We start from the raw sequence: 14,942 nt of genomic DNA, 5'->3' as shown, positions 1-14,942 counted from the left end.
AGAGTAATTGGGTCCTTTGACTGACCAGATAGTACAGTATTGCATTGGAACCTTCTCTCTGGTTATGGTTCATTTTCCTTTTGCCTACATATACACCGATTAGTCTGCCCTATTCTTTACATATTCTCCTCTGTCCTAATACACCTGACAACACAAAGATTACCAAACAATTATTCCTTGCTCAAGGGGGTTAACTACTGCAATGTAATTGTTCAGTGGCCAATTTCCTCTTGGTACGGGTAGAAGGGACTCTTTAGCTATGGTAAGCAGCTCTTCTAGGAAAAGGACACTCCAAATTAAACCACTGTTCTCTGGTCTTGGATAGTGCCATAGCTTCTATACCATGGTGTTTCACTGTCTTGGGGTAGAGTTTTCTTGATTGAGGGTACACTCGGGCACACTATTTTAACTTATTTCAAGGAGGTCTTCATCAGTTAGCGGGTCTGAATGGGCCTCGATAAGGCTGTTCACGTCTTCTTCCGTCATGTCAGGGAATCCTTCATCCTTAATTAGGTGGGCCAGCGTCACCCTCTTCTCCACTGCCGAGTGATGGATTTCGTCAGGAGTGAAGCCTGCGTAATCATGAACAACAGCAGGCCATATTTTCTTCCAACTTGAACTGATGGTTTCTGTATTCATTTCTTGTAATGCTTACTGCAAGTTAGTCAAACATGACACAATATTGTACTTGTGCCAGTACTTTTTCAAGGTGAAGCCTTCTTCGTTGTTGTCGTCATCAACTACTGCGATGAGGCCCTCCATCGTGGAATGAGTGCAGAGTGCCTTAAATGCATGAATGACCCCTTGATCCATCAGCTGTACAAGCACTGTGGTGTTAGGGGGCAAAAGCTCAACCTGCACCCCATCATACTGCAGGTCTGTTGCATGGCCTCCTGCACAGCCAATCAAGAGAAGGACCTTGAAAGGGAGGCCCTTCTTAGCCAGATACAGCTTTACCTCGGGAACAAAGCAGTGAATGAACCAGTCGTCTGTCAGGGCTTTAGTTATCCAGGCCTTTGCGTTATTCATCCAATAGACTTATTTTCATTTTTCAAGGCCCGTGGATGTTTAGCCTTATAAATAAGGCCTGGCTTCATAATAAAGCCTGCAGCATTGCCACACATGATAAATGTGACTCAGTCCTTGTGCGCCTTGTAGCCTGGTTTGCGCACTTCATCCTTGAAGAGGAATGTACATGATGTCATTCTCTTCCAATAAAGACCTGTCTCGTCCATGTTGAAAACTTGTTTGGGGAGGTACAAGCCATCCTTGATCAATTTTTGGAAATTCAGCCTCCAGGTAACGATGGGGAGCATCAGTGTCAGCAGAGGCAGCCTCGCCATACAAAGGCACGCTTTTGAGGCCAGCCATTGCTGGTTGTAAAGCCTCATCCTCGAGGTGGCGAATCACTCGTCGTAGTGCTAGTATGCTGTGGTTCATTAGCATCATCTTCATCAGCTTCATCTTTGTTGTCGCCATTGAGCAAGGTTTGATCCGAGAGACTTGACCCTTGTCCTGATCATATTAGTATACAAACTCATGTTTTTTTCCTACAATCTGCAATCCACAAGGCTAATACAGCTTCCATCTTAACAATTCGCTTATTAGGTGGCGTTACCACACGTTTTGCTTCTTTGTTAAACGTTATTGTCGCAGTGCTGCGGATGTTCACTTCATCTTTCTTTACATAACGCACATTAGATTCGTTCACGCTCTAATGGCGTGCCACTGTGGCATAACTTCTGCCTTCCTTCAACATATCTAAAAGTTTTACCTTTTCAGTGCTTGTCATCATCTTTCTCCTCCTCTTCAGCTCACTAAAAGGATCTTTCATAGGGGCACGGCACTTAGCAGGCATTTTAATGGCTTTACAAAAGTTAAATGAATTACAGAACACTACGAACGCGAGTACAGTAGTGTAGTACAGTACAGTACAGTACAGTACAGCGTGAACGAAAGACTGGCAGAGTGGTGGGATACACCAAGGGAAAATGCTGGGAAAGGATGCGATGATGTGCAGCCAATCAGCTCACAGGATACATCCACTTGTGCTTTAATTCGACAATCTCGCGCCGGTAACCAATCATGTGCCTTGTCTGACTTCCAGTGGGTAAAAGTGCAAAGCTGCTCTCCTAGTCTGGCAGCCCGGGAAGCCGTTTCTTTCATGCATAAAGATGAAACATGGCTGCTTTCCAAAATACAGCTGTATTTTTTAATTTTTATTAAAAAAAAAAAAAACTGCAATGCACCAAGTCCGCGATAGTTAAACCACGAAGTGGCCAGTGATCACTGTACTCAAACCCCCCAAACACCCACAGCTTTGAGACATAAGGATCCTCACATCTCGCCCCACCACCTTTACTTGTGATTCTAGTCTTTATTCATAATTATGTAAAGTCTACTTTAGTGTAGACTTTATATACATGCTCTAATCACACAAAAATTACTACGTAGCTTTTTAAACATTATCGGTTCTCTGCCTCTTACTCCCACAAGTCCCACTAACAAGTCACCAAAACCATTTTACCAGTAATGCAAGTTGTTGACACACGACGAGATTTGTCTTCCTCCTTGTGCTGCTCAGTTGGGAGCTGCGGCACATCAGTGAGTCCAACTCTGAGGAAACTTAACTGTTGGTTTGGGAGCACTTAAGGGAGGTTAGGGCCAGAAAAGATGGAAAGTCACCCAGGATTAAGCGGATGTGGCAGCAGGTGGGTAACTATCGCCAACCCCCCCGGTTTTTTACACTAATGGTCACAAAGCTACTAATTATACAAAGTTATTAGCCGTGATTTGCAAATATACGCATTAGACAATATCACAGAGACATTAATCATGAGTGAGAAACTAAAGTTAAAGCACAAATGTGCGAAATCCCAAGTAAACAAATGGTGCGTAGACTTCAAAGAAGGGTGCTCTGCAAACCTGCACAGTAATAGTGTATGCCTATTCTGTCAGCAAGAACAAGAAATAGAAAGCTTGAACAATGAAAACCAAGAACTAAGAAAACAATTGATAGAAGTCATGACGTGGTTCCGAACAGTTAGAAATAAGGAACAGAGAAGTCATAGATGAAATGGTAGAAAATGGGATTAGCAATCAAGAAATACAAAATAAGGTAAAATCAAGGATAGAACCTAGAGAGGAAATAACCAACATAGACAGAGAGTTCATGAAACTCACTAGAGGAAGAGTATCTAAGGTCAGGAAGACTAAACAGCCTAGAATTGTAACTACCACCAAAACTAGATTCAGCCCCCTAGCACAGGAAGAAGACGATGAGGAGAAATAATTAGGAAAAATAAAAGTTATTTCTAGATTTATTATTTTTTAATTAGTTAGGTTGAACTTAATGTTGTTATAAATTTTGTGTATTGTTTACTTGATCTCCAGTCTATCTCTAAAAAAATTCTTTTTATTACAGAGTGACGGTGCCCTGCACCCAGCAGGGTTTATAGGCTAGATGGAGAAGTTGTCAATACAAAAGTTACTCAAAGCCTGTTTTCTTGTTATAAGTTCTTCTTGTACACTGATGAGTGATTCAAGCCTGCCCTACTACATAATGTAATTGAACTCGAGAGCAAAAAACATAATCATGCATATACTGCTAATATAATAGTTATAGTAGCAGTATATGCGTAATTATGTTTTTTGCTCTCTAGTTCAATTACATCACAATGTAGTAGGGCAGGCTTGAATCATTCATCAGTGAACGGGATGAAGTTATAATATGGATTGTGTTTCACATACTTGTCCCCAGAAACAAGTGAACATAAAGTGACATTGAAATTATCTGTCCCCTTACATTAGATTTAGAGTTAACTTAGAGAGAATAACACAGTATAACAATCGGAGGTAATGACAGCAAGACCCTACCCCCAGTAGGGAGACTCGTAGAGGTACTAGAATAGGAGTAATATTGCATAATCCTGCACCTGTTTACGTTGCTGGTAAGCCTGGTGAAGACTGGTAATAGCAGGTTTGCTTGGAGATTCTAGTTAGAATTACAATCAAGTAGAGAAGCATACTGCAGACATTTGACTGTGCATATTGACAGAAATTCCTAAGCGTGAAAGATTTGATAAAAACTGTTGTGAATTAGCCCAGACAGTGGACATCAGGAATTAATCTAAATCAGACATACTCTGTGTATCCTGTTAAGCCATAGAATTGTTGGAGTGACGGGAACATTCCTCTACCTTATAAACTACTGTGAACTTGGTATAGTGATCCGGCAATGAATAAATTCTCAACAATGATACAGTGAATATATTTAGACATTTCTTAATGATGTTTATTGAACTAGTACTCATCAAGTTGGCCCAGTTTGCAGCATAAATTGTGGATAGCATCTACATAAAAGCCCATAAAAGCCTAAGTTTTCTTGACCCATACACCTGGTATGGCATCTACGTGATTGAAGTTTAGCCTTCATGGTAGAGAAGGGTACCTTTTCATTTGCTCTCGCTAGTGTGTTACAATAATTTCATAACTACCTTAGAAACACCCTTGACAAAATATGAAAAATAAGATATAGAACCCCAAAAGAACTATCAAATTAGTTGTACCATAAGTGTGCATTCCGGTTTGTATTTTTTAATATGTTTTAGTCTATTCATTTCACTCAAAATAGCTTAAACATAACTTGAATTGTCATATTACAGTACAGTATTATATTTTTTTTTTCACTCAGGAATGAAATAAACTTTTTTTCCCTTTATCTCATAAACTAGAAGTGTTTCCTTCCCCCGTAGATGTTCCCTTCTCAGCCACTGATTCTGTCTTTTTTTTTTCTTAGTATCATTCATTTTTCCCTTTTTTTTCGTTTCCTCTATTAATGTTTAGTACTTGAATAACCTGAAAATGGCTTACCTCTGAATAATATTGAGCAACTACAGTTCTAGCTGGGTCCCCTTGCCCAGTATAAAATCAAGGGGTGGTGCCCAGTGCCCAGTTCTCTTGACCTGTTACCGAGATTTTTGGGTATTCCATCATTTTACCTTTTAGTGTAGTGAACGTTGGAGTGTGGTCAGCATTCTGACATTAGGCCGTTTGCGTGCTAAATCAATCCACAGTCTGCAAATTACTACAACGAGACGTTGTTAATTGGAATCTATGGTAAAAGACTAAGGGGAGCACTAAGGCCTCAAAGAGAGGAGAAAGGTGAGGTCCTATCCAGGTGCCAACGCACAGAAGATAGAAGTAGTAGTTAGTAAAACTACATCAGAGAACAAGAAGACTACTGTTATTATTCACGCAACTGGAAATGACCTATTCATAAGAAAGGATACTGCTGGCAAAACAGAACCTTTGGTTAAACAACTAGAAAAAAACAGTTGAAACAGCTAGAAACAAGACCAATAATACTATAGTTATAGGTATTCTCCCCAGACTCAACGTCAGTAAGCCCATAGGGATAAACGAAAGGGTTAAGGCCATATGCCAGAGAAAGAAAATTAAATTTATAGATCTCTGGGACACTTTCTACAGCAAGAGAAAATTATATAAAAGAGACGGAATACACTTTAGTGAAGAAGGCAAGAGACTATACAGAAACCAACTTGATCTCAGTATGTACAATTACTTAAGCAAAGTAGACTATGAACAAACTAGACCCTTAGAAAATCCTCCAAAGACAAATACGTGTAGAGGAAATTTGGCTTAAAATTTGGATAATATAGATAAAAGTAAAACTAAAACACTAGTAAATCAGAGAAACTAGCAAAGCCACAGAGGGAGAGAAAAAAGATAAAAAATGTCCTCGGTGGCAAAATTCAATACTTAGTCAGTTAGAAACAAAATGGAAAAGTTCAGGACAATGATAGCTAGTGAGGAACTAGATGTCATAGGCATTACCGAGACCTGGATCCAGGGAAAAACAAAGGATTTTATTGGAGAATACTAAATCCCAGGTTTCAAGCTTTTAAAGAAGGATCACCTTACCATAAAGGATGGAGGGGTAATGCTCTATGTTAAAAATCACATAAACCCCATAGAAATTGAATTGGAAACTGAATGTGAAGTGACAAGTGCAAATATTAACACCACAGGAAAAAATATGTCCATACTACCAATATACAGACTGCCACATCAAACACAAGAACAGGATGAAGAGATGTATAGACAATTTGGACAAGAAGCTAACAATAAGTTAGCCGTCCTAATGGGAGACTTCAACGCAACAGTAAACTGCGATACTATGAATTCTACATCAAACACAGAGGCACATAGGCTACTATACTATGTCAACAATTAATTCCTCAATCAGTGGGTTGATAAAACAACCAGGGGAAACAACAAACTAGATATTATGCTAACAACAGAAGAAAATTTAGTATCCAGTGTTTCTGTAGGTGAAAATATTGGCAAAAGTGATCACAAAATAGTTAGGTTTCAGGTAAATATTCCCCCATCTAAAAGAAAGGAAAATTATAAAAAAAAAGTTAGACTACAGATGTAGTAACTGGATAAAACTGAAAGAATACACCAAGAATTTAGAATACGACAAAACATGGAACATAGATACACAATGGGACTCCTTTGAAGAAATATATAAAAAAAAGGGCCAAATGTATACAGCCTATACAGCATAGAAACATTTTACCAAATGGAACTCCACAACCTAAGTGGTTCAACAGAGAAATAGCCAATGCAATAAAGTAGAGACAGCAAACATAAATCATTGGGTCTACAGCCTTCAATTCATGAAATTTCCGAGCACAAGTAGTTCAGCCAAAAAGTAGATAAACTAATTAGAAAGGCCAAGATTAATGAAGAGAAAAAGAGTGGCTTCAGCTAGTGAAGAAAACCCAAAAGAATTTTTAGCTTACGTAAACAGTAGAAAGCCAATCAAAACAAAACATTAGCCCATTAAGAGACTCAGAGGGTAATCTTATAATAAAGGGTTTGGAAAAGCCAAACTGATGAATGCATATTTCACAACTGTATTCACTAGGGAAGAATCACTGACCCTCCTCGAACCAACTATCAAATACGAAGGGCCACACCATTAAATAGAATCACCTTTACAATGGATGATGTCAAAAAGAAAATAAAACGACTCAGTAAGTCTAAGGCCCCAGGTCCAGATGATATGTCCAAGAGAGATTATAGAATCAAAGAAGAGATAACCCCACACTTATACAGAATGTTCCAAAAGACAGCCAACGAAAGAATGGCACCACAAGGATGAAAACTAGGCAATGTTCCTCCAATCTACAAGAAGGGACCAAACGAAGAACCTGGCAATTACAGACATGTATGTCTAACTTCAGTGCCTTGCAACAGTTTTTAATCAATTATGGTAGATTCAATAGTAGAACATATGGAGAAAAACAGTCTTCTGATAGACAGCCAACATGGTTTTAGACAAAAGAGATTATGTGACAAATCTTTTGGAATTTTTCCACAATATGTTTAGCATTTACAATAAAAGTAGGGCAATAGACATCATATACCTATATTTTCAAAAGGCTTTTGACAAAATTACTCATAAAATATTAATGGTCAAAATTAGAGCACTAGGCATCATTGACAAACCAGCTGAATGGATTGAAGATTGGCTAACAAACAGAAAATAGATTTATAATCAATGGAGAAGCTTCAGAGTGGGTAGCTGTTACTTACGGAGTACCTCAAGGATCCTTCCTCGGCCGACTGCTACTTCTGATCTACATTAACAACTTAGATTTAGGATTAACTAGTAGAATAGCCAAATTTGCCTACAATACTAAATTAGGCATAAATGCTGCGAACTTAGAAAACATACAAGCCTTAAGAGAGGATCTAGTAAAGCTAGGAGAATGGTCCAGAAAGTGGCAAATGTCTTTCAACTGTGGGAAATGTAAAGTCATGAACATAGGTTACAGTAACCCACAGTCATATTACTCACTGCTGGGTAATGAAATAGAAAGTGTGGACCAAGAGGAAGATCATGGTATTATTATCAGCAAGGATTTGAAGTTCACCAAACAGAACATAAAAGCTGAAAAGAAAGCACAGAAACTAATCGGTTACATAAAGAAACAATTCAAATACAAAAACAAAGACACTGTACTACAGCTGTACACATCACTAGTAAGGCCCCATCTAGAATATGGAATCCAATTCTGGGATCCAAATATTCAGAAGGATATAGATAGACTGGAAGCAGTACAAGCTAGGGTCACCAAAATAGTTCCAACACTAAGGCAATTCAGATATAGAAGGAGGATGGAACGTTTGAACTTATTTGATCTACAAACTTGACGACTATGGGGACAGTTAATAGAGGCATTCAAAATTCTTAAAGGAATAACAAATGTAGATTGCAACAATCTATTCACGCTTATCCCAAATCAGTCCATAGGTAACGGATACAAACTGGAATTGAAAAGATACAACACCACTCAATGTGGCAGTTTCTATGCATACAAAATAGCAAATACTTGGAATAGACTTCCAGCGGATGTAGTAAACAAACACAGTAAACGAGTTCAAGAATAAGTTAGACAAGATCATAAGAACTCTCTAAATGCTTAAACTAAATCGCTCTACCAAAGAGCAAATGGTGTCTATGCGGACGAACTAAACAGTCTCTGAGACATCCAAACTCCTTGTAACACTCACACTCACACATATACTCTGTGTGTATGTGGGGGGGGGGGGGGGCGCAAAATAGCATACTTCTTGTGTAAATGGAAACAAATGGATGTTTTCACTATATTAATGTATAACGTAAAGTTCATTATTACTGACAAGTAGTTTTATACCTTTAGACGGCTATTTACCGTGGAATTATTAGGGAATAACAGTCACTTCAATGAATATGAATTTTTTTTACACAAAGTCACAATGCTTTACCTTACCTTATAATTCTACATTATAGAATATTCTTGTGTTAAAGTACAGTAAAGAAAAGGATATTTTCATTTCATTTCTACTTGAAGTCCATTATTGCTGATGAGTAGTTTTATACCTTTCGACATCTATTTATCATGGAATTATTACGGAATATCATAGACACTTCAATTAATATAGTTCTTTTTACACAAAATCACAGTACCATACCATTATTTAGAGAAAATTATAAAAAAACTATTTTCTGAAGATATGCTATAATCACTTCACAATGAATGGAAAAATATTTTGGCTGTCTAGCGTGAAATACAATAGAAGATAAAGCAAACTATTAAAAAAATTAATTATGTAATCTAATCAGCCGTAAAACAAATAAACATGGAAATGTAGGGTATTATGAAGTAAGTGGGTATGCATATCCAATGGTGACAAATCTCGTATATAGCTTGAGTAGCAGATCTGCGGCCTCGTAGTGAAAGGGTTAAAGACTTATGGGAGGAAGGGGAAGCAATAGGGTCTTCCATTAATTAAAGACTTCTCACAGGAGGAAAGCACCATTGCTTCTCAGGGGAAGCAACAGGGACTTCCAGTAATTAAAGACTTCTCACAGAGGAAGGCATCATTGCTTCTCTGTGGAAGCCACAGAGTCTTCCAGTAATTAAAGCCTTCTAATGGGAAGAAGATGCCATTGCTTTTCAGGGAAGCAATGGGGTCTCCCAGATCCAAGTCATGCAGGAGAAAAGGCACATCCCTCTAATTTGTTCATGCTCCACGAAGGCTGACGAAACAGAGACAGGAGGGAAGGGGTTACAACAGAAGTAGTTTGTGAGAATCGGTTCTGACTTCTGTCATCTTTGACGTAACCATTCCCCGTGGGAGGATGACTGCTCCCGACACTCATCGCAGAGGGACTCCTCTTGCAGAAGAGTCCTCTACAGGATGGGCAATACTAATGAGGATTTGTCTCTAAGAAAGAACGGAATGTGTCACAATCATGGCTGTTTTATCAGAAACGATAAAAGAAACAAAGTTTGAACAGACAAAAACAGAAAAACAGAGAGGCAGCGGAGCATGTCTGCACTCTCGAGGCTAACCTAAAAGTGGTTATTCAAGTGAGTATGCATATTGTTTCAAGAGTACCCACTACCCAGCTGGCCCCCATCCTACTGGGGGTTGGCTGCCACCTCGCTCAAAGTTTTCATAGCCTGAGCACCAGCTCATGCTGATGGTTTGTATTCGTGTCAGAACAAGTAGAAATAAACAACTTTAATTCTAAAATTTATTTCTATACTTCTTGATGTTCATATACATGCCCATCCTTCTCTCCAGACTTATGGTGTCAAGACGAAAGGGAATATTTTCGACTACGAGACTGAAATAACGAGAAGCCTCTTTGCTTCTTGCCAATAACAGCTAACGTATCTCATTACTTTACTAAATGCTCCTCACTAGATTAAAATGGCAGAAAATAATGTATATAAAATTAGTGTTAAATTGACTAAATCACAACTTGCACAACTGTACTCACTTTTCCTTTTCTTCCTTGTTGGGTTCTTCCTGATCAATCATTGTGCCAAAGGGCTGAGAGGCAATTGATGGCAAGTTTGACAAAATAACTCTCTGATCACTTGAGCATGTGAGGACCAGTTGATCATATGATGCATTATATCTGACACTCCATACCCTACAAAATTCATAAATGTAGATTTTATAAATATCTGTATTACTTTAGAAAAAAGTTGCACATTCAAAAGAACTTTATCTACCAATAATAAAATTATTACTAAATAGACTTGATCTCCATGTTGTCATCAATAATTAACTTTCACAAGACATCAAAATATATATGAGAAATACAAAAAGATTGTTCTTTACCAATGTGAATGATCTGTCAACTCTTTAAGGGGCTGCTGGGTGTTTCGTATGTCCCAAAACTTTGTCTTGCAGTCGTCTCCACAAGTGGCCATATAATACTGCATGTTGGGATTAAAATCTAAATCTCTGTGGTGAAAAAAATGTGAAAACTAAGCAGAAAACTTTCAGGTTTGCAACAGATTACCTTTTTCACAGGATTTGTTTCTAAACACTAAATGGAGAAGAGCAAAGACAGAGTTGAACAATTAGTGAGGAAAAGACAAATGGGAACATGAAAAGGAAAAGGCAGAAAGTAATAATGCTGAGGTAATGCTGAAGTCACTTTTTACTATATTTCCATTATCATGCAGTAAAATTTAACCAATACTAACAGATAATTGTATCCACTTCACCTGACTAACTGGACATGCGCAGCTTCTACACACCATGAAGGTTTCATAGTTCGAAGGTCCCAAGCGCGCACACTTGAGCCATGTGTGGCAGCAACTTGAGACCCTAGTTGATGAGGATACCATCTCCCACTTCCTAGACTAACGCTGCCACGACCCTCAACTGTCACTTCACCAGTCATCTATAAGAAAATTTTCAAAACTGACTTGGAATGCATAGAATAACTTTAAAATAGGTAAAGACATAAAGGCATCTTGTAAGGAAATTAGCATGAGACAACAAACACAAAAGCAAAAATTTAATGATAGCATCCCTAAGCATAGTAATAATTGCAGATATCCTCTTCGCCCTTTTTTCTTTACCTCCATTTCAAATTAACTATCATCATCATCATCATTTCAGCCTTCAAAAGTCCTTTGTTGGATGTAGGCCTTCCCCAGGTTCCTCCACAGACTTCTATCCCAAGCTATTCTGTACCACTGTGTCTTATGTTGGTCTAAGTCATCTCGCCAGCGGGTTTTTTGTCTTCCTTGGTTTCTTGTATATCCTCGGGGTGTCCAGAAGGTTGTTCGTGATGTCCATCTGTTGTCTGTCATCCTGGCAATGTGCCCCGCCCAGTTCCATTTGAGCTTGCTAATGGTTTCAAGAATATCCATTACTTTAATTTTTTGACGTATCCATTTAGCTGTTTTTCTATCCTTCCATGTTAGATTTAGCATAATTCTCTCATGAGCCCTCTGCATTGTTCGTAATTTAAGGGAAAGCTTTTTTGTTAGATTCCAAGTTTCGGCCTCATAGGTGACAGTGGGGAGGATACACTGATCATAGACTTTCCTTTTCAAGATGATAGGAATCTTCTTATTTTTTAACACTGTACTGGCTCTTCCAAACGCTTGCCAACCGAGGGTTATTCTTCTTTTTATTTCGCTCTCTTTACAGGCTTCATGTAGAGAGATTCGTTGTCCTAGGTAGATGTAGTGGTCCACTTCCTCAATTTGTTGGTTTTCAATTTCAAGTATGTCATCTGCATTTTCAGTATATTCATTGCTCATGACTTTGGTCTTTTGGAAGTTCATGTGGAGGCCAATTGATTTGCTTGCTTCATTTAGCTCAGTGAGCATATGTTGAAGCTCTTCTTTGGTGTGAGCAATGATAATGATCGGAAAGCTCTCTCCAGCCAGGCAGTAAACAGTTTGGGTGAGCTAGTGTCACCTTGTCTGACTCCTCTCTTGAGTTGGAATGGTTCAGAGTCCTTGTGGAGGTGAATAAATGATGTTGCATGGTCATAGATGTGACAGAGTACATTAATGTAAACTGAGTCAACTCCCTGTTCTTCCAGCACTGACATGACCTCCTCAGTTTCAACCGAGTCAAATGCTGTGGTGTAATCTACAAGTGCTACTACTAGTGGTATCTTATATTCATTTATTTTCTCAATGATTTGGTTTACTGTTTGTAGATGGTCAATTGTGGAGTAGCCTCTTCTAAAGCCTGCTTGTTTCCTTGGCTGATTTTCATCAAGCTTTCCTACAATTCGGTTGGTGATAACTTTCGTGAAAATTTTAAAATGTTATTTTTATTAATAAAATAAATTTTTGAATATACTTACCCGGTGATCATATAAGCTGCAACTCTGTTGCTCGACAGAAAAACCTACGGTCAAAATACGCCAGCGATCGCTATGCAGGTGGGGGTGTACATCAACAGCGCCATCTGTCGAGCAGGTACTTAGTACTCCAAGTAAACAAAGAACCAATTTTCTCCTCGGTCCACTGGGTCTCTATTGGGGAGGAAGGGAGGGTCCTTTAATATATGATCACCGGGTAAGTATATTCAAAAATTTATTTTATTAATAAAAATAACATTTTTCAATATTAAACTTAGCTGGTGATCATATAAGCTGATTCACACCCAGGGGGGTGGGTAGAGACCAGCATTACATGTTTACATTATTATGAGCTAAGTATTTTGTATTTCATTTTAGCAGTTATTCAAAATAACAAACATAAAATAAATAAGTACCTGGTAAGGAAGTCGACTTGAACAATTACTCTGCCTTTTTAAGTGCGTCTTCCTTACTGAGCCTCGCGATCCTCTTAGGATGCTGAGCGACCCCTAGGATCTGAAGTATAAAGGGTTGCAACCCATACAACAGGACCTCATCAAAACCTCTAATCTAGGCGCTTCTCAAGAAATGACTTTGACCACCCGCCAAATCAAGTAGGATGCGAAAGGCTTCTTAGCCTTCCGGACAACCCAAAAAACAATAATAAAATATTTCAAGAGAAAGATTAAAAAGGTTATGGAATTAGGGAATTGTAGTGGTTAAGCCCTCACCCACTACTGCACTCGTTGCTACGAATGGTCCCAAAGTGTAGCAGTTCTCGTAAAGAGACTGGACATTCTTAAGATAAAAAGACGCGAACACTGACTTGCTTTTCCAATAGGTTGCGTCGATTATACTTTGCAGAGATCTATTTTGTTTAAAGGCCACGGAAGTTGCGACAGCTCTAACTTCGTGTGTCCTTACCTTCAGCTAAGCTTGGTCTTCCTCATTCAGATGGGAATGAGTTTCTCGTATTAACAGTCTGATAAAATAGGATAAAGCATTCTTTGACATAGGCAAAGATGGTTTCTTAACTGAGCACCATAAAGCTTCAGACGGGCCTCGTAAAGGTTTAGTTCGTTTTAAATAGAACTTAAGAGCTCTTACAGGACATAAGACTCTTTCTAGTTCATTTCCAACCATACGATAAGTTTGGAATATCGAACGATATTGGCCAAGGCCGAGAAGGCAGCTCGTTTTTGGCTAGAAAACCAAGTTGTAGAACATGTAGCCATTTCGGATGAGAATCCGATGTTCTTGCTGAAGGCATGAATCTTCACTGACTCTTTTAGCTGTGGCTAAGCATACCAGGAAAAGAGTCTTTAAGGTGAGATCTTTCAGGGAGGCTGATTGTAGCGGTTCGAACCTGTCTGACATAAGGAATCTTAGTACCACGTCTAAATTCCAACCAGGTGTAACCAAACGACGCTCCTTCGTGGTCTCAAAAGACTTAAGGAGGTCCTGTAGATCTTTATTGTTGGAGAGATCTAAGCCTCTGTGACGGAAGACTGATGCCAACATGCTTCTGTAACCTTTGATAGAGGGAACTGAAAGAGATCGTTCTTTCCTCAGATATAAGAGGAAGTCAGCTATTTGAGTTACAGAGGTACTGGTCGAGGATACGGATACTGACTTGCACCAGTTTCGGAAGATTTCCCACTTCGATTGGTAGACTCTAAGGGTGGATGTTCTCCTTGCTCTAGCAATCGCTCTGGCTGCCTCCTTCGAAAAGCCTCTAGCTCTCGAGAGTCTTTCGATAGTCTGAAGGCAGTCAGACGAAGAGCGTGGAGGCCTTGGTGTACCTTCTTTATGCGTGGCTGACGTAGAAGGTCCACCCTTAGAGGAAGAGTTCTGGGAACGTCCACTAGCCATCGAAGTACCTCGGTGAACCATTCTCTCGCGGGCCAGAGGGAAGCAACTAGCGTCAACCTTGTCCCTTCGTGAGAGGCGAACTTCTGCAGTACCTTGTTGACAATCTTGAACGGAGGGAATGCATATAGATCTAGATGTGACCAATCTAGTAGAAAGGCATCTATATGAACTGCTGCTGGGTCCGGGATTGGTGAGCAAAATATTGGGAGCCTCTTGGTCATCGAGGTTGCGAAGAGATCTATGGTTGGCTGGCCCCAGGTGGCCCAAAGTCTCTTGCATACATCCTTGTGGAGGGTCCATTCTGTTGGAATTATTTGTCCCTTCCGACTGAGACAATCTGCCATGACATTCAAGTTGCCTT

The 14,942-nt window shown here is 39.2% G+C and overlaps 1 protein-coding gene across 3 annotated transcripts in view; it reads right to left on the bottom strand.

Annotated features, from left to right (window-relative positions):
• Window positions 1-14,942, bottom strand: part of LOC137615249 (EARP-interacting protein homolog) — a 131,276-nt gene that overhangs the window by 15,458 nt on the left and 100,876 nt on the right. For all 3 annotated transcript variants that reach the window (XM_068344971.1, XM_068344970.1, XM_068344969.1), the window contains 3 exons: window positions 11,106-11,284; window positions 10,714-10,839; window positions 10,367-10,522 (listed from right to left, as the gene is read on the bottom strand). In XM_068344971.1, the coding sequence (XP_068201072.1) occupies window positions 10,367-10,522; window positions 10,714-10,839; window positions 11,106-11,284 (461 nt within the window). The remainder of the gene's footprint in view (window positions 1-10,366; window positions 10,523-10,713; window positions 10,840-11,105; window positions 11,285-14,942) is intronic.

Source organism: Palaemon carinicauda, chromosome 21 (assembly GCF_036898095.1).
Source record: "Palaemon carinicauda isolate YSFRI2023 chromosome 21, ASM3689809v2, whole genome shotgun sequence".
Classification (NCBI taxonomy): Eukaryota; Metazoa; Arthropoda; class Malacostraca; order Decapoda; family Palaemonidae; genus Palaemon; species Palaemon carinicauda.
The sequence above is the reverse complement of the archived record's forward strand: the minus strand, read 5'-3'. Positions and strand labels throughout refer to the sequence as shown.